We start from the raw sequence: 19221 nt of genomic DNA on the forward strand, positions 1-19221 counted from the left end.
TGCCAGTCAGTGAATATGTTGAGTACCATACAAAGTACAAAACCCTCTCTTTAACTGTCATGCTTGAAAGCTTGAAAGCCTTCTTCATCTTTTCAAGAGCAGGGATTGCTATCATTTGTCTTGCAAAGCTTGAAAGCTTTCAGCTTCTTTTCTCAGCTGAAATTGCTGTAATTCATTGGACAATAAACAAGACAAAGCTGCTGTTTTTGACAGAATTGTTAGGAATGCCAGAAAAACGTGTAGGAACGATAATAAGACGCTGGCGTTATCGCAGACAGGCCGAAGTCGACCGATTATCCTGACGAATCTACGTCAGATAATGCGAGGAATGGTAATGTTTAGCTTTTAGTTTTAATACTACTGCCTTAACTTTCTAAACAAGCTGAATATTTGCGGTTACTGTATGCAGAGAATAGTTAAAGTATGCCAGTACCTGTATGTGTGTATTAAGAATGGCAGGTTGGTCAAACAGCAGCACGTTTTCTTCCATGAAGCGTCCCTTTTTGGTCAAATAGCTTCACTATTCATATACATATTACATGAGTTTTCTCTTCATCCTCCCTCTAGTGTACTTGACTTTTGAAAACAAGATAATAATAAAAAAAATCAGAAGGGAAAGAGACAAAAAGTCTGTCTTGAATGTGGATGTCAAGTAGTCTAGTTTTCATCTTCTGCTGCTCTGAGCTCGTACTTTGACTCTCCATCTCTGACTGTATTTCATTAAAAATGCAGAAAGTAAACACGGCTTTCAAATCCACACCTGTGGAAATACCTGGTCTGCAGAAATGAGCCACTACATGTGTCTGAGCTGCTCGGACAGTGTTGTCGATGGTTGTTTGGCGTCTGCTCCCTCCTCGTTTTTATTTGCATGTATTGATTTGCTGTACACTTTTAAAATGTTGCAATAAACCTTTTAAACCCATTTGGCTTGAAGCTGTTTTTAATTTAAACAGTAAAGAAGAGCTGAAGAATGACGAGGCTGGGGTTTAATAACCATGCCTCTCAGTGGAGTTGGACAGCTCCATAAATGTTTCAGTCCTGCAGTTTTGGTGTGTTTTGAACATTCCTGCTGATTGTGATGAATCTGCACAGAAAATACTGTTTGGAAAATAAAAAAAATCTCTATTTGGAAAAATTCTGTTGATGACAGAGAGCAGATTGTGACGGGCAAACAGAAATCAAATAAAATTATTAAAATAACAGCATGTCTTCATCCTGTCTTCCTTCTCTCACCCCAACCAATCACAGCAGATGGCCCCGCCCCTCCCTGAGCCTGGTTCTGCTGGAGGTTTCTTCCTGTTAAAAGGGAGTTTTTCCTTCCCACTGTCGCCAAAGTGCTGCTCATAGGGGGTCAAATGATTGTTATTATTGTACGATCTACTGTACAATATAAAGCACCTTGAGGCGACTGTTGTTTGGTGCTGTAAAAATAAATATAAGTAAAATTGAATATAACTAAAACGGTGCTCATCTTTACAAACAAAATCGCTCGAGACTCTGGGAGAGATTTCCAAAGCTAATATAATTCTTTTAAAGTATTTTTCTCCATATCACATCAGCCACAGCGTTCAGATGCTTTTTTAAGTTAATCGAGTTTGGTAATAAAAACAACAACTTACTCTAACCTCCACTGTAAGAGAAAAATACCTGATTTAAATTATGCTGATATTCCTTTGACGTTTGTCTTTCTGTAAATCTTTGAGCCACCTTCAACAATGCTGATATTTTTACATCTGCTTGTCATGTGTCTGTGGGTTGCTAGCTTACATGCATATGCACTACTGAAAGTGTTTGCATCACAGAAAATTGTTTAACAGCTTTCAGAGTAGTTTGTAGTGTCAGAGCCAGTGAGCTCTGCCCCTCCCAGCTCAGCCATATTTTCCTTTAACTAAGCTGTTTGTAGTGCCTGAACATAACCACTGAGTTAAAGTGACCCTAAAAAGAAGTGCAAACACAAAGGTCCCAGCTGGTGGGCTGCATTGCTGCACCGGTGGTGTCAGCGCATTAACTGCAAAGGTCACTTTGTGTGTAACAGAAAGATGCAGCTGGACCATCGGCCACCTTAACAAAAACATTCGATAACCGACCGAGCTTAATGTTGGAACTTCAGATGAAGAATCCGAGTGTGTGTTTGTCACTTTATTTGGCAGGAAGTGTATCTAAAATAAATATTTATGCAGTAATGCCTTCAGTATAACCTAATTTATGAAACCAGTGAACTTGTAAAATGGGTAAGGGAGCAATGATAATTAGTATGATGAAGTTCCATTAGCTGACACACATCACTTCACATTGGGATATGAAAGGACACGAGTACATACGAGTGTGTCCATGCATGAGATGAACTGATCTGCTGTGCTGTGGAGTTTCTGCTCACGTCCGCAGCAGGTAGTTCATAGCTGCATCTCAAGCGCTGACATTGATTATCTCTCTCGTTTTGATCATTATTGTTAACGGCGGCCGCTCACACAAATATTTACTCTATGTTACCGTGACAACGTATCACTGCTACTGTAAACGACACGGTCCGACCTCAGAAACGGAGACATGAAAGAGGGAAAATGATTATGTTTTGGGAGTTTGCTCACTGATGACTGTGAGGACCACAGCGATGCGTAGCACACAAACATGCCTCGCTGTTGACTTCATTGTTGTTTTTAGTTGTTTTTAAAGCCATTTTTGTCAAATGAAATCCTAATTTACTGCTCGGTGCTTTGCTACAGTAAAGTTTGTATTTATGTTTGTGCTGATGTTTAACAAGGCTCTTTAAAGGTCATGTAAGTTGTTTTACTATTATTTTCCCCCTAATAAGCTATCCTCATGCTTCATTTAAAAAGAGCATCTATGGTCCTGCACATATTAACCCAAATCTACAAGTTGCTGCCAGCCTTGTTCATCAGCTGCATAAAGGTCACACATCGAGTAATGAGGCGAGCTGCACAATTCCACAATTAGACTTTGTTGTCATCAGTTTTGGGTGGCACTACTGAACTCTTATTTTCTCACTTAATTTGACCTGAAAGGATATTTGAAAAAGTCAAAGGCTTAACGATTGACTGAGCATTTATGCTTATTGGTGTGCTGTTAGGTATGTTTACAGCATTTATTTTCAAAGCAGTAGTGATAAATCTGTATTATTATTCACGATGAGTGAGTGAAAGTGGATCGAGTGAAGTTGTGCCTGTGTGCAGAAGGCAAACTCGGGGCTATTTGTTCTAATACAAAAACGATTTTTACCACGACACATCAAAAAAAGGCATCTCGTAACCTTTTAGTGGCGTCTGTCTGTTTTGCATGACGGGGCACATGGGATGGCCTTTTTCCTATTTTCCCTGTGCCACCTGAAGTCACGGAGGTGTAGCTTTCACGCTCGCATTATAATCACTCGATAGTGGGGGAGGAGGAGACGCTTAACAATTTTCCATCCCTCCACCTTCAGCATCGGACACACCAAATTGATTTTAATCAGGCAATAAAGCAGATCTGATCCTCCCTCTGTTGACTCACTTTCATGCCCCAAAGAGGCCGACCTGATCGACTTCTCTGATGGATTTTAGTCATAACTGCCAACAGCGGCATCAATACAGACAATCTCTTTCATTTCAGTTGCATTCAGAGAAGACTGGGGCTCGCTTGGTGTTTGTGGAGAGGTTTCAATAGTTTATGTCTCAAATACTTTGATCATTTAATCCCTGTCCTCCTGAGATGGATAAGATAAAAAAAAATGCACGTCTAATTGAGTTTTGTTTGTGTAATTGCTGTTTCTGAAATAAGCATGGAAAAATATGACTACGGCGATGCTGGAACACTTTGCATGTGTAACGTTGGTTTAAGTATCTGTGTACTGCACACATTGTTAGTACTTCTTACAGTTGGTGTAAATGTAATTAAGGCTTAAGGGGCAGATAATTAAAGAGCCACCAGGAGCGTCCTTTCAAGACTTTATAGGTTTTATATTAAAACAGAAATTGAGAAGTAATTGTAGTTGGGCTGTATTATTGTAGGCTGGTTACCTTACAATACGAAGCTCAGTGGGTGACTGTTGTTATTTGGTGCTATATAAATAAAATTTGTTTGAACTGAAACTATCTGACAGCAGCATGCTGATATCTAACTATAAATGTCTAAAAGCAGCATTTTTTGATTTTGCTTGAAGCTTAATGAAAACTGAAAATATTCTCTTCTCGCCACCCAACTTTTGCCTGCAGTAGACCAACATAAAATCCCCAAAGCTGTGATATTCAGAGACCCTCCTTGAAAAATAATTTCCATTTTAAAATGTGACCTTTATGCAAAGTTAAAGGGCAAACGCACCCTTCTGGTCCACCGGCCCATTGTCCTGTGTCCGTCTTGTTTTGCGCTTCAGATCATATCAGATTTATTTTACCCTGGAAACGTGCGCGTAACCAGGGCCCTTCAAAAATAATGTGTATATGTGATAAAATTGTTGCACCGAGTGCGTAAATCCTGACGTTAGTTTCACATAAATATGTATGACGATGGAAATGGTTTGCATAAAAAAAGAAAAATACTGGAAAAGGCCAACGAGTGGTCACAGTTTACAAAAGCACAAATGCTGTTTTATCTTTGCTTTTTTGGTTCATTCAAGACTCTGCAGGGCCTTTCATACAAGCCTATAATACAGATCACACTACATATCTGCAGGGCAGAAGCTGCTCTTCCTGTCCCACAGCTTTGGAAAGGAATCGAGATTTTTGTCTCTTTTAGGAAATATTAATGGAGGCAGATTGTTTTTTGCTTGAGGCTGGGATGTGAGAAGCACTCGGCGTCGTTCCACGCTTTGTTTAACATGTAATAAATATTTCTTATCATTTCCTCACACTCATTACAGATACTGAACCACTTATACGTGCACTAGCATTAGCAATATGATAACAGAGAGTCAAGATAAATTCATGAGTTATTGAAATGCTTCTATTGTAAAGGTTACAGGATGTACTGCAATAATAACAGCCTTGCTAATATGTGCGGTTGACTTTTATGGCTGTTAGAAGTTACAGTTAAATACTTTATGTCTTGGCTCTATTGTATGAAGAAAACTCTGTGACTCCCTAAATTTGTTGAGTCATAGCAGACGATGAGAAACACAGTGCATCATGAACCCTACGGTGACTCAGTAAACCATAAGTATTTAACCTAACCTTTATTTAAACCATACTGCACAACCAGTATGAAGACCATTTACTTCCTCATTTGCATTCTTCCATTTCCTTTCTTTTGTGTAATATAGTGTTTTTCCTCCTGACCTATCAGGGTATGGACTCCACTACACGCCTAAAGGTGTGCTGTGGTTTCTGCATCAACATGTTAGCAACAGATCCTTAAGTCCTGTAAGCTGTGAGGTGGAGCCTCCATGTATTAGACTTGCTTGTCCAACACATCCCACAGATGCTCGATTGGATTGAACTCTGGGGAATCTGGAGGCCAAGTCGGCACCTCAAACTCAAACTGGTTGCTGTGATCCTCAAACTGTTCCAGAACCTTTCCTGATTTGTGGGAGGATGCGTTATCCTGCTGAAAGAGGGAGCACGGTGTATGTGCTCTGCAACATGCTTAGGTGGCAGTGGTCCCTATCAATAAACTTCCACATGGATGGCAGGACACAAGGTTTCCCAGCAGAGCATTAGCACAGTTCCCAGCAGCGTAACATTGCCTGGACATGGGCACCTTGACTGATGGAGCTCCATACACAACAAACTGCCATTCTTCACCTTTCTACCAGAACCAGCATGAACTTTTTCTGGAATCTGAGCTACAGCAGCTCGTCTGTTGGATCGGACCACATGTGAGCCTGTCGTGGTGTTGTACAAGCAGAGAAGGACAGCCGTAGTGATAGATGAAGCTATACTGAACATCAGGACATTTTTTTAGATAGATCGATGACACTGTACATATCTTTATAAAAAAGAGTTTTATGCATGAACAGAGCAATACTCGCGGGAAGCATTTTCTTTAGCCCTTGGTTCATATCCCAGTAAAACGATCACACCACTATCATGGCTTAAAAGGCCGGTTTGTGTTGTGAGTAACATTGGAAGGGACGTGTTGGAACGAGGCTAATCAGATCTGCGTAAGCTAACTCCCAGCTGTGCAGCTTTGCAGATTTCACTGATAACTAAAGTTGAAAACCTTAAATAAAGGGCAAGTCCATCTTAATCGCATGTTTCTATGGTCCAATGGCAAGCAATGAGACATAAATGTCACATTAGCCAAGTGAAGGGCTGTTTTTTTTTCACTATATGAACAGTCAAACTATTGTTGCTGATTTTGGCTTCACATTAAATAATAAAGTGTGGCTATGGCCACTTAAGAGGTTAAAATGTAACTAATATGTGATACTATGGAACAACATAATCGCTACACACGACTCTTATTAATATTCTTAGCTACGTTCACTCTGCAGGTCTTGATGCTCAATTCTGATTTTTTGATCAAATCCGATTTTTTTGTCTGCTCGTTCACACTGCAAATAAAATGCGACAGCAAACGCGCTCTAGTGTGAACGCTCAAAGCGGCCGCATGCGCAAAAGAAGACGTCACACACAACGCGCTCTGTTTAGAACCAGAGCAACAGTATTGTTTGACTGATGCACCTTAATATAAAGACTTCTGACTTCACGTTTCCCAATTTTTGCTTTAAGTTATTTTGTTATTTACATAATAATGTAAATAACCTAATAATGATCCTTATTGCTGTTTTAGAGGAGCGCTGCTTCAAAGGATAGTTGCAGATTTCTGTCAGAATCTGCAGATTATACAGTACAAATAAAATGTTCACGTTTCTCCAACGTTGTCTTCCCAACAGTTTCACTGGATGGACAGGAAGCGTTCGCAATGTCTTCTCCGGCGCTGATAATTGGCGTCTGTCCTGTGTCAGTGACGTAAAAGACGGATTTAATGCGACGTGACCATCAAACAGCAGTCGCTTTCTAAAACATCAGATATGTATCGGATTCAGGACCACATACGAAAGTGACCCAGATCAGATTTGAAAATATCGGATTTGTGCCGTTGACACTGACATACCATGATCGATTATGGGTCGCATAGGGTCAAAAAAATCGGATTTGATGCGCTTTCGCCTGCAGTGTGAACGTAGCCATAGTCACTTGTGCCACATATGGCTGTGTGGGGTTCACAGTAGTGATGGGTCGTTCGCGAACGAAATGGCTCTTAGAGCCGACTCTTTGAAGTGAACGACGCGAGCCGGCTCCTTATTGGGAGCTGTGAGGGGTTTTTTTTCTTTCTCTCACCCTCTCTCTCGCCCTTTTTTCCGCTAAACTCCGCACGCGCGGCCTGTACTTTGCGCTGGGCAGAGGGGGGAGGGGCGTTAGTTACACTCGCAGTAGCACAGGAACAGAGCCAGAGAGAAAGAGAGCGAGGGACAACAACGTCACATTAGAAAGGTATAGTAATCATCCACTATTTTCAGTTGCAGATGATAAAGGATTCAGAAATCATACAGGCCCATATGACAGAGAATGTGCATCTTCTTTTTGTTTTAATATTTTAATTTATATTTAATTGTGTTGTGGTTTGCAGTGTTTTGTGTTGTTTCACGTTAAATTTGTTTAAAAGGAAAAAGCTGAAAATTTAAATAGTTAAAAATTTAAAATGTAAATAGTTGTTTTTTGTATTATATGATTTATTTATTACATTTTATGTGGAGTGAATAAATAAAGTATTTATGGTGGCCCTTAGAGACAAAGCATGTACAAACTCCAAAACACGTACAAAAGACAACAGAAGTGCTCCAGGATGCTGGGTCCAGTGTTGAGCTTTTGTTACTTACTTCCTGGCTTGTGTAGCCACTATCAACAACCGGATTTGGTGTGTGGTAATAACAGGTAAATGAACTTTTTTTTTTTAATTATTTGAATAAATATGAGTGCTTGTCTATAAATACACAAACAATACACACATGCTTTCAGTTGTGTAATTTAAGTGATCTAGTAGCTCTGTTTTGGAAGTTCAGTAAACGCTAGAAATGTGCTTTAGAGTTTGTACGTGCTTTGTCTCTAGGGGCCATATATAAACATATATAAATAAAACCACTTTTTTTTAACATTAGTAATTCCTTTTTTGCATAATTTTATATTATTGTTAATGATTAAATAATTAAAGCAACAAAACAACCTGAAGAGCCGGTTCGGAGCCGAAAGAGCCGGCTCTTTTTAGTGAGCCGAGCCGAAAGAGCCGGATCTCTAAAAAGAGCCGGAAATCCCATCACTAGTTCACAGAGAGAGACACACTTTCTCATTCACACCCAAGTAATTTAACACGCATGTCTTTGGCCCTTTGTGCCAGGGGAAGAAAGGCCAAAGTCCAGTTGCAGTCTTGTAAAACATGACCTTTTTCAGAGGATTTTTAAAGTAATAAATATTTTTTTAGTAGTAGTGTAAGAAGAAGATGACTTCTTCTCTGTCTATCAGGTGTCTGTTGGAAAAAGTCTGTTGGATAAACTGAAAACAGCAGATGGGACATCAGTCATTTATCTCACATGCTTTGACTGTAAGCATTGTGCCCACAGCAGGATGAATGCCGTATTATGTTAGAGGAGAATCAAAATGTAAATATATATATAATCTTAATTCAGTCACTCGTTGTTTTATCTTTTCTAACTCTGTAGCTGAAATAAAGAATGCAAACATACTGTTTTTGTGTTGTGTTTTTACGAGGTGATTTTGAATTGAAGTCGAGTGTGGAGTTGTTAAATAACGGCCGCCTCTTTGCACCGTGAGGAGGCCGGGAGGATGTGATCTCTCACCATAACGGCTTCACTCCACTCTGATAATGCTGTTTAATCTGGAGGCTACACCCAAGGCACCGACATGCCCACAGCCTCGCGGTGGAAACCTTGACTGGCACTTCACCCCTCAGTGATGACAAAAACCCGTCTACTTAAGCAGCTATTACTCCACCTGATTGGTAATCATGACATGGAGTGGGGCATAAATCTCTCACACTGCAGCTGGTTAAGATAGAGGTCTTTGAAGGAACACAGTGATTAGGTGACCTTGGATGGAGCACAGAAAGGGGGCCAAGCGAGGAGCGGCTTTGGGGGGTTGTACTTTTCTATTATTGGCGGTATAATGACACATTCTCATGCAAATGAAATTCACATACGTAGGTTTCAGCCCATTTTCAAGAGGTTGAAACTGTACAGCTCCGAGCTCATCTTCATTTCTTACCCTGCTATTCATCCTCACACACCATCCTCACACACTTACTGATTTAATTTGGACAAACTAAGAAGCAAAAAGTTTTTCTTCTTCTGATAAATTCTCAAACAGCAGGTTTGCTGCATTGTTTACACAGTAAAAAACAATTAAAGGAAATCTGGCCTCACACTGAGTTAATACACCTAACAGCTTAAATCAACACCTCTTCAACGGTCTTTGGAATTAATTTGCATCTGAAAAAGCCAACAAAGCTCTTCCATGTGGAGATGATCTCGATGTATAGTTTAGAACAAGAACATTAGTTTGACAGGTTACCCTGTGGGTAAAGTGGATGCGCTCGATCACAGCTGACACGTCAAATGTGAGGTCTGAATTCAGATTCTAGACATGCAGTTTGCAGGTTTTGCTAAGCTGAGCTTCTGAAACTGTGTCTATGTTTTCATTAAAAAGTTTATTGTGCTAATAATGCATTTATTAATCGTAATGTAAACATGTTATTCTAGCAAAATAAGGTTGTTCATGTCAATAAGGCAGCTGTATTTACAGATAGCAATGTGGATTTTTTAATGCCCCGGTTTCTCGACTGGCATCACAGATTTCAACAGTCTGTCAGCTCAGGTGATGAAAATCATCGGATCGTCTCCGAGGTAGAGTCACAGAGTCCTATTTATAAGTTCCTTGCAGTAGAGTGAAGTGCACTCAAAATACTGGAAATATCTACTATATGTTTCTGATGTTTGAATTTAAATTCATATATATGTTTTTGACACATGCATATTGTACCGACAAGCACAGCAAGTCAGGACAACAAGGCAGTCTGCAGGGTAAACAATGTGGCTTTTAGCAATGTGAGAGAAGAATCAAAGTGACAGTCACAGCAGTAACGTTGCTATTTAAACACGTGTAACAGCAGCGGCGTGCGTCTCTGTGTCGTCAGCGTGGACTTTGATCACGCTTTAAGTTGCCCGTCTTTGTCATTAAGCAGCGGAGCAACGCAGGAACTCTGATTCTTGTAACTTTGTGACCACTGCTGCGGTCACGGCTCATGAAACAAGAGCCAGGGTGACAGAAAACGACATTAATAATCCTTTAAGCTCTTAAATTTCAAAAGATTACTTCTGGCTGTCATGTGGATGCACTGCCACGCTGATCCATCTGCTAAGCGTTTCCTTTCCACTACTGTTAATTAGCCCAGTCCTCAAGACCCACTTAGCTTGCATGTTTTGCGCTGTAGACATCCTGCAGACGGCTGCACATCTGATCCAATTAAGAGCTACACATTCACCTGACACCTCAGTCAGATCAGGTGTGAAGAGCTCGGTTCTCGTTCAAATTGGAGACATTTACTGTAAAATCTTCACAGGCAATTATAAGACATTGCATCTTGTCATGAGAAAGCACGGCGCGGCGGCTAACCCGAGTAAAAGCTTTAACATGCTCATCTTAAATAAATCAATCAATAAAATGGGTTTGAGAGAATTTCAGGAAATGAAAGAAATCCCCCAAAATCAAACCAATAAATCCCTGTAACTCAGCATCAGGTGAATTCATTCTGATTGTTGTTGGCGAGACCAGCACAGACCCGTCTGATAAATCAGAGCTCGCTCACCTTAACCTTAGCGAGGATTCGGTTACTTTGACTTCACTGTTAGCAAATGTTTGTGCAATAAGACAGTAAACTCATCAAAACCCCACAAAGGAAATCAGAATGTTTTGAGAGCTGTTTTAATAAGTTATGAATCTTTTAATAACTGTGATCATATGAACAGTAATGATCGTTATCGGGATTCATTTCCCTCGCGCTCTCTTAATGTTATTGAAGTTGTAACGTATCAGAAAACGTGTCAGATATCAACATCATTCATGCCTTGTTCACATAATTCTTGTAATATAGTTATTTCTTCATAAATGCATCCTCGGCGGTGGGATAAAAGGGTAGGAACGCAGCTTAAGATCGCTCTCATGAATCATTCATTGTTTACTGGTGCAGGGATTTGTGCCAAGGAGCAGGAGGCCGTTCCACCATTGTCTCCTGAAACTTTTCCTACAGTGCTGCCTTTTAATAATTTGTTGACATGCCCCTGCTGTTGTTTCGAAAATAAAAGTGACCTCTCTCTGTAGTGAAGGTCAGGCGATATCTAATGAAGGCCCCAAAGCCTACAGCATTGATTTCTCACCCGCTTCATGTCGAGAATGCAGAGCTGCTCAGCATCGCCACGGTGGATGGCCGCGGGTACAATCTGGTGTTTCCTGGAGACAGTTATGTGGTATCTCAGATTCTGTAAACATAATTGCTTATCTGTCTTAGTACATTATTATTTTCTCCCGTCTCAAACAAAGCTCTGTCTCGAGCTGGATTGAGAAAAACAACTTCTGGAGTCGAGAAAAAGAGATTTAGGGCAGCGGAGCGGGCGTGCGTCCAGGAGTGCTGCGACATTCTGCAATCGCTCATCAGCGAGCAGAGTCACGGCACTCTCTCGTCTTCATATGCTGATCAGATTTGACGCGGATGGCATTTAAGTCTAAATAGCACATGGCGTATGTCACTTCTAGAGATACGCTTGTAATAAAGATTCATTATGCAGGTGCGAGGCGTCATTGAGATGCATCGCACTACTTTGCATCTTTTGGCAGATTAAAGATATGAAGATTAAGGGAGAGACCGCATTATACTGTTGTTATGCTTAATAACCTGCTTGGTTTGGCTCACAGCCCCACACTCATCCATAATGCATGTGACCTGCAGCCGGCCGGGATGCCAAGTGGACTCTGACGCTGTGAGACGTTTGAGATCGCTGATGTATGTGCGCGTCTGTGGACTCTATAACTCTGCGCACTCTGAGCACATCGGGCACAAACTTCCTGAGACCTTTTCCGGTTGTGACTGCAGCCCACTGCAGATCAAACCCGTGTCGGTGCGTTCACCTTCACCCTGTCACCATTTCATGGCTCCACAGAGCACTACCTGCTTGTTAAGTGCTGACGTATCGACCTTCTGAGAATACTGTTTCCAGGTCAGAGCCTCGACTGCGTAGGCTCTCTTCTCTTTATAGTCCCCCACTGTTAGTGTAGATACGTCTAAAAGAGTCGTGTTTTTCTTCCTCAGACAGGCATTCAGTTTTTGGTGATATATGAGATGCAATATTCTTGTGCTCACTGGCTCTTCCCCTTTTTAAAATTTCATGATATTTCTGTAGCTATCTGCTAACCAGCCCGACTTTGTTATCCCTCCAAAGATTTGCTATTTTTAAAAAATAAGACAAACAAAACATAAAGCACAGAAATATCTCAGTCTTCATCCAGTATCCCAACTCCAAATTTATCTAATTTGAGTGTACATGTTTTGTCTGTTTCTTTTTCCTCGGTGCTGATGTTGCTGTTTGTCGAGAGCAGTTACGCTGATCGCTTTTTTGAAGTTGCGGATATGAAGGCTCATTTGGAAGCAGACGTGGCTCTTATATCACACAGTCTGTGTACTTGTGCTGCTGACTGAGAGCCGTCATGATTTGGTGTCACAGTCACTCAGGTCTTTGTACTTATTCCTTTCATTCTTCTTATCAGCACTCACAGGATCAGTGGTCACAAAAAAAGCCTCTTGTGTGTTTTTGACCAGAATCTTCCACACGCTCGTGTTCGTGCACGCCAGCATATCTGCATGTGTCGCTGACATGTTTGCTTCTCTCTGGCTGCTCGATGACCTCGACCGCCTTAGATATAGCATAGGCCCATTGCACTACCCTGTCCTGTCCAGAGGGGGAAGTAACTAATTACATTTACTCAGTTACATTTACTTTTGGGAGTAATTTTACTGGTTCCAATTTCATTGTACTATTGTACTATATGACTGTGCAATGACAATATACACCATATATGTCACTGGAAGTACTTTACCCTGTTCTAATATGTGTATACCCGTATATTTGCCTATTACCTACTAGGGCTGCCACGATTAGTCGACTAGTCACGATTACGTCGACTATCAAAATCGTGGACGACTGATTTAATAGTCGACGAGTCGTTTGAAGCTTTGTAAGATCCCAAAAGACGCAGGAATAAGTAGTAGGATTTAAGAGTGTAATAACAGACTAAAACAGAAGATGGCAGCACTGCATGTACAAGGATGCCAGCTGCCGTTAAACCCCGAAGAAGAAGAAGCTGTGTCCCAGAATTCATAGCGTGGCCCAGCTCAGTTTCCAACAATGGCGGCAGCTAGTTAGTTTTAATATTACTCTTATTATTCTTTCTGGGTCACAAAATAAACGTTTAACATATTTTCAGGCGAGAATGTAGCTGTGTAAACCTCAAATATCTGCTCAGTTTATCAAGACACCACATATTTTCAAAAGCGCTCCGACGTTTTCGGAGATGTCTGTTAGCCACTAGCTCGATAGCTAGCCGGGGGCTAGGCTAACTAGAGCCGTGAGAACACCTGACTCCGGCAAATCGTTTTCAAACCCACCGCCGTCTTTCGCTACTCAGGTTAAACATGATATATAAGTCACTTAGATAACTTAAAAATGTTATTGTTTGGCTTTTTTCAGTATTTTATTTGTTCCTGAGTAAATCGGTTTGGCTGAGATTAAAGTTATAGTTTTTACACAGCTGAATAAACATCAAGCAGACAGCTGATTATCAGAAGTGGGAGATGCTCGAGAATTTACTCCGGTGTCCTGTTATATTTTAGATAGAAAGGAGTTTATTAAACTCCACCGAAACAATCTGCAGATTTCATTAAAATTTAATAAACTATCATCTTGTCTTTATTTTTAGTTAGCACAGACCTTAAACACTTAAAGCTGTAAGCTAATGATAGTTATATAAGAGCAGATGCTGCTGGTGCAATAAGCTGTACGTTTTATGTCCAATGGATGATGATCTGATTAGTCAAATAATCGGTGACTAGTCGACTATCAAAATAATCGTTTGTGGCAGCCCTATTACCTACATTATTATTTATAATCATGTTATTTATATGTAGTATTTTTTTTCTTTTCAGTCTTTCAAATACCAAAATTTGCACTAAACTATATATTTCTGTCTGATTGTCTCATTTTAAACCTTAAATCAGATGTTATGATCAGTACTCAAGTACCTTTTTTAACTCTTACTTGAGTAAAACTTGGTTGAGGTAGTTCTACTGTTACTCGACCACCTCTGGTCCTGTCACATTCCCACACAGCGTCCTGCTGAATGTAGCACCGAGTAAGTCGGATGAGCTGCGAGCAGCTTATTTAAGAAGCAGCCTCTTGACTAATAAATATTCCCAGATCAGCTTTTTCTGTTTCAGCTGTGCAGCAAAGCTGGTGTTAAATGCACCTTTTGCAGTCACGTGCTGCACTGCTGCTTTTATAACACAGGTTTGTTGAACAGGCCTCTGGCTTAAGACTTATCCAGTGTACCATATTTTGAACTGTGTGTCTGATGCAACTGAGGGGATTATAAGGTCTTAGCAGTTTGTAGTTTACCTCATTGGAGTAAAATATTGTTTAGAAAGATTTATAGAGGCCTAAGCTCTTGTGTGCGTCTGAATTGAATAGGAGAGAGCAAACGGGACAGTGGATGCCTTATTGCAACATGCAGGGTGAAGAAATATGTTGTGATGTCTGAGCGCTCATGCTACAGCAATTCAGGCAGAATAATTGGCTCAACACTCCAGAATTCTTACATACAAAAAGGAAAAGAAAATGATCAATACAGGGTATAGACTACAAAAGACTGCTGGCTGGTCTTGCTTGGGTAGGTTTGCAAACCATCTTCCCTGTCTGCCTGCCTCTTAATAACTCTTTCTTCCTCTGAAAATCTGGCACATTTCAAAGGCTCAATGCCTTTAATGAGCCACAGTGTTGTGCCAGTGCGGCTGCTGGTGTCTGGAATGAAGCTCGGAATAATGTTTCCCACTGCTAATGCAGCTCGTACGGCTGCGTGCTTCACCCGCAGAAGGTGGAGCTCACCTTTGTAAAATGTCTTTCTTGCTCCATTTTTGTTCTCCTGCAATCATCACTCCTGTGATATGTGTGTGCGCGCATGTGTGTGTGTGTGCTACGCCACCAGCTTCTTATGAAAACACAACAATCTTCAGAATAGAAGAGGAACAAAAGAAAAGTGGAGCAGTTACTTTCCTTCAGTTGTGCGTTCGTCCCCCTGTTGTCCCCTAAAAGCTGCAGGGATGGAGCAGCCTGTCAAGGCGAGCCTGTTTGGAAAAGCAGAGGGGAAAGATGAATTGACATAAGAGGTCATTTGCTTTGCTCATATTTGGCCCCTTAGCTTTGAAGATGAAGTGGCATGAAAGGAGGTAGAACATCAGTGGGTAACTGGGTTGCTCTGAGGTCCAGGGACAGCTTCTTTCATGGTTTCCATCACTAGCTGAGGAAATGGCCCTTCTGTCACCAGCCCTCTGCTTTTTAGGAATAATCAATTCAGCTCTGAAGGCATAGGAGACATCCTCTTAGAGACTTCGGCAAAGTGAGCGTGTCCCTGCCAACCTCAATCCCAGCATGTGCTTATTGATGCTTTACTATTTCATGTAAATAATGTCGGCGCAATACTTAGCTTTTATATAGTGTTTTTCATTTTCCAGTGCACTGAAGCCAATGAGCTCATACTGTTAAATAATCCTATAAGCAGTTGTGTATAAGATCAAGAATGCATGTAGAGGAAGCTCCCTGTGGAGAAGAAGAGTGGAAGCCCAAATCTGAGAAACTAGTCAGTTAATTGGTTAACTGAGGTCATAAATGGGGGCCTTGGGAGACGCAGCGTGGATGGAAAAAAGGTACAAAATGTCCTGAAGGGGGAACAAAGGATCGCAGTTCTGACCACTAGGCCTACGAGATGTGTCACAGGAGCAGGGAACAAATGACCTGCTCTACAAACCATCCAGAGTGCAGGTGGGAATATTAGGGAAGAGGAATAGCACAGGGGTAGACCACCGAGCAGTGCTGGAAGAACTGGGAGAAAGAGGTGTGACGCACCACCAGTACCAAGTGACTGAACACGGCGACTTCCCAGAACAAGAACTAGTCATCCTCACAAAGGCAGACATCCAACAGCTGCAGGATGAAGAGCTGGATCTAACATCTGACATTATCCACAGCTGCTGGCTAAAGAGGCTAACAGCTCTCCATGACTGCACGAGTCACTACACGAGCACAGCTCAGAAAGCTCACACCAGAGAGACAAAGCACCGGCTCCTGGTTGGTAGAGCAGTACAGCAGGACTCTAAGACCAGGCCTCGATTCACTACAAGAAAGAGTGCGACTCACGGCCTCGTGCATGGATAAGAGTGTGCTAATAACGTTCATCAGAAGCTCAGTGGGACTGTGGAGGTACAAAATGTCCCGAAGAGTGTTTCCAAAAAGGAAACATCATAAAAACACTTCAGGTCATGAAAATGATTTTAGATTTAGCTTCAATGACGCGTCCAAACAGCCAGGTCGCCGCACTCGCCGCTCCCGTGTCAGCGCAGAGCAGGCACACTATGCCCCCCCTCACCCCGTGTGTTTACATGCTGCGCCATGACTTAGACGCTTTGGGGGGGGGGGGGGGGAGTTGTTTAGATATTATTTATATCTTCACCAGTTGTTTTTGTTGTTGAGAATTTTAATTGTAATTTTTGTATTATAGTTTGTCAACAGTACTTGTTTGTTTTCAATTGTTTACTGGTTTGTTTTTTATTTATTTATTTTATTTCAGATTTTTCTAAAAAAAAAAGTAAGTAAAATGTATTTATATTTTATATTTATATATTTATATTTAGTGCTTTGCACAGATAAAAATCACAAAGTGCTTCACAACAAAGAAAATGCCAAATGAAAAGAATGGAAATACAACAAATAACAATGTAAAACAGTAAAATACAACATAAAAACAACAAATTAATCAAAAGCTTGCCTGTATAAAAATGGCTTCAGCTGATTTTTAAAAGCTGAATATTACGCAATATTCTTGTGCTCACTGACTCTTCCCCTTTTTAAAATTTCATGATATTTCTGTAGCTATCTGCTAACCAGCCCGACTTTGTTATCCCTCCAAAGATTTGCTATTTTTAAAAAATAAGACAAACAAAACATAAAGCACAGAAATATCTCAGTTTTCATCCAGTATCCCAACTCCAAATTTATCTAATTTGAGTGTACATGTTTTGTCTGTTTCTTTTTCCTCGGTGCTGATTTTGCTGTTTGTCTTTGTCCTAACTCTGTCCTGGGTTTTAACTAGTTAGTAATAAAAAAGGAAACATCATAAAAACACTTAAGGTCATGAAAATGATTTGAGATTTAGCAATTCAATGACAAAAGTATCGATATCGGTGATACTGGCTCGTATTTACTGGTATCGGATCGATACCAGAATAAGCAGTATCGCGCAGCACTGCTGCTTTCTTCCCTTAATACACGAAACTGTCATTTAAAAACTACTTTTTGTATTTACATGAGTTATCTCTATTTTTAAAATTGTTTGATGATCTGAAAATGTAAGAGAGAAAAAGAAAAGCCAAAGAAACCAGGAAGTGTGTGTAACTGTGGTTCGTCCAAGACTCTAATATGTAATTCGTTTGATGATGTTGAGAGAAGCTCAGTGACACCGGCTTATTTGTGCTGCTGTAATGAAGTTTTGAGAAATATTGAGCTCAGAAGGACAAAATAAAGACGATGTGCTGGACTTACCTTTTACCTGAATCTTAATTATTATTTTTGTTTAAGGTTTCGAGTGCTTTCATGTGTAATTTTAAAAATGTTCCCCTTTAAAAATTGAGAAAAGGACTTTGCACATATATAAAAAAGGCCTTGATTTAAATAGTAAGATTTGAAATATTGCATCAGAGGGAATACGAGGAGCGGAATGGATGAGATGTTTGACCTTTTCAGATTTGTCCCAGGGTGGTGCATTTGCCGGAGGGTGCCGGGGGCAGCAGTGCGTTGAATTATCACTCCCACTGTTGAAACGCTCCAGACCTGATCCCCCACTTGCTTCACTCCCACCACTAATGGGTTAGGAACACACTGGGAAAAAGATGGAACGAGCGAGCAGGAGGGGGAGTTAGAGCCCGTCTGATTGGCTGTGGGTTAAGCTTCGAAACAAATTGCAGCTTTCGCTCTGTGCCGAGGGGAAGTAACGGCAGGTCATATTGTGGTGTCAAATCTTTAGTGAAAGCTGGTGTCGTTCTGCAGTATGATCGAACTGAGTCTGTGACAGCTACCGGCAGGAAACATGTCAACGCTTTGATAGATGCTCGCTGTATTGAAAGGCTATGATGACTTTTTAGTTGACTGGGCTTTCACTGAACTCCACACAATACCGAGAAGGCAAAAAGATAAGAACAAACTCGCCGAGTTGCTTTGTAATAGTTTTCCAAGTCACCAAGGACATCGCGTCTTTGTTAGAGCAGAGTAGCTGTCAAAACCACAATGCCTGGGCAGCACCAGTTTTTTTTGTCCTGTACAGAAATGTGTGGCCTCCTGTTCTGATAAAGAGCCGCGGTCTGCAGACGACATGCCGCTGACTTAAGGACAGTCTCTGCTGATTGTAAGCAAAGATGTGCATACACTCTATATACTGTATGTTTCTCTCGACTTCCTGCATTGATGATGCGTGCAACAACGCCTCTGCACACAAGCATTTGCACTGAAAGTGACAGAAGTCACGTCGTCTCCATTCACTCCTGTTGTGTTGACACCCAGCGCATGTTTTCTGCCGAAACATGCGCTCATGCCTGTGTTTGCTCAGTACCATCACCTCATGCTGCATCTCTTCTGTCTCCTTCTCCACCCCTCTGCTCACGCCATCCAGACATCTTGTGTGACGTAGGGGAATTTCACTGTCACAACCACGACACCTGCGTCCCCGAGGACTGGCTTTGTGACGGCGAGCCCGACTGCCCCGATGAGTCCGACGAAACCGATCACGTGTGTAAGTTTCTCATTCCATCCATTTCTTACTGATGCACAAAAACCTGCCATATGAAATTCTGCCATAATTCCTCATTTGATACAAAGTTTCACATTTGCAGACTCGTACTAACAGC

At 41.1% G+C, this 19221-nt stretch overlaps 1 protein-coding gene across 7 annotated transcripts in view; it reads left to right on the forward strand.

Moving 5' to 3' along the window:
- Positions 1-19221, forward strand: part of lrp1bb (low density lipoprotein receptor-related protein 1Bb) — a 387404-nt gene that overhangs the window by 169483 nt on the left and 198700 nt on the right. For 4 of the 7 annotated variants that reach the window (XM_085136439.1, XM_085136444.1, XM_085136440.1 and 1 more), the window contains exon 1: positions 16963-19106. In XM_085136439.1, the coding sequence (XP_084992565.1) occupies positions 18782-19106 (325 nt within the window). In that variant the 5' untranslated portion in view covers positions 16963-18781. Of the gene's footprint in view, positions 1-16962; positions 19107-19221 lie in introns of those variants that run through there. The other 3 variants (XM_085136443.1, XM_085136442.1, XM_085136445.1) reach the window with 1 other exon arrangement.

The sequence above is a fragment of the Neolamprologus multifasciatus genome, chromosome 16, assembly GCF_963576455.1.
Source record: "Neolamprologus multifasciatus chromosome 16, fNeoMul1.2, whole genome shotgun sequence".
Lineage (NCBI taxonomy): Eukaryota > Metazoa > Chordata > Actinopteri > Cichliformes > Cichlidae > Neolamprologus > Neolamprologus multifasciatus.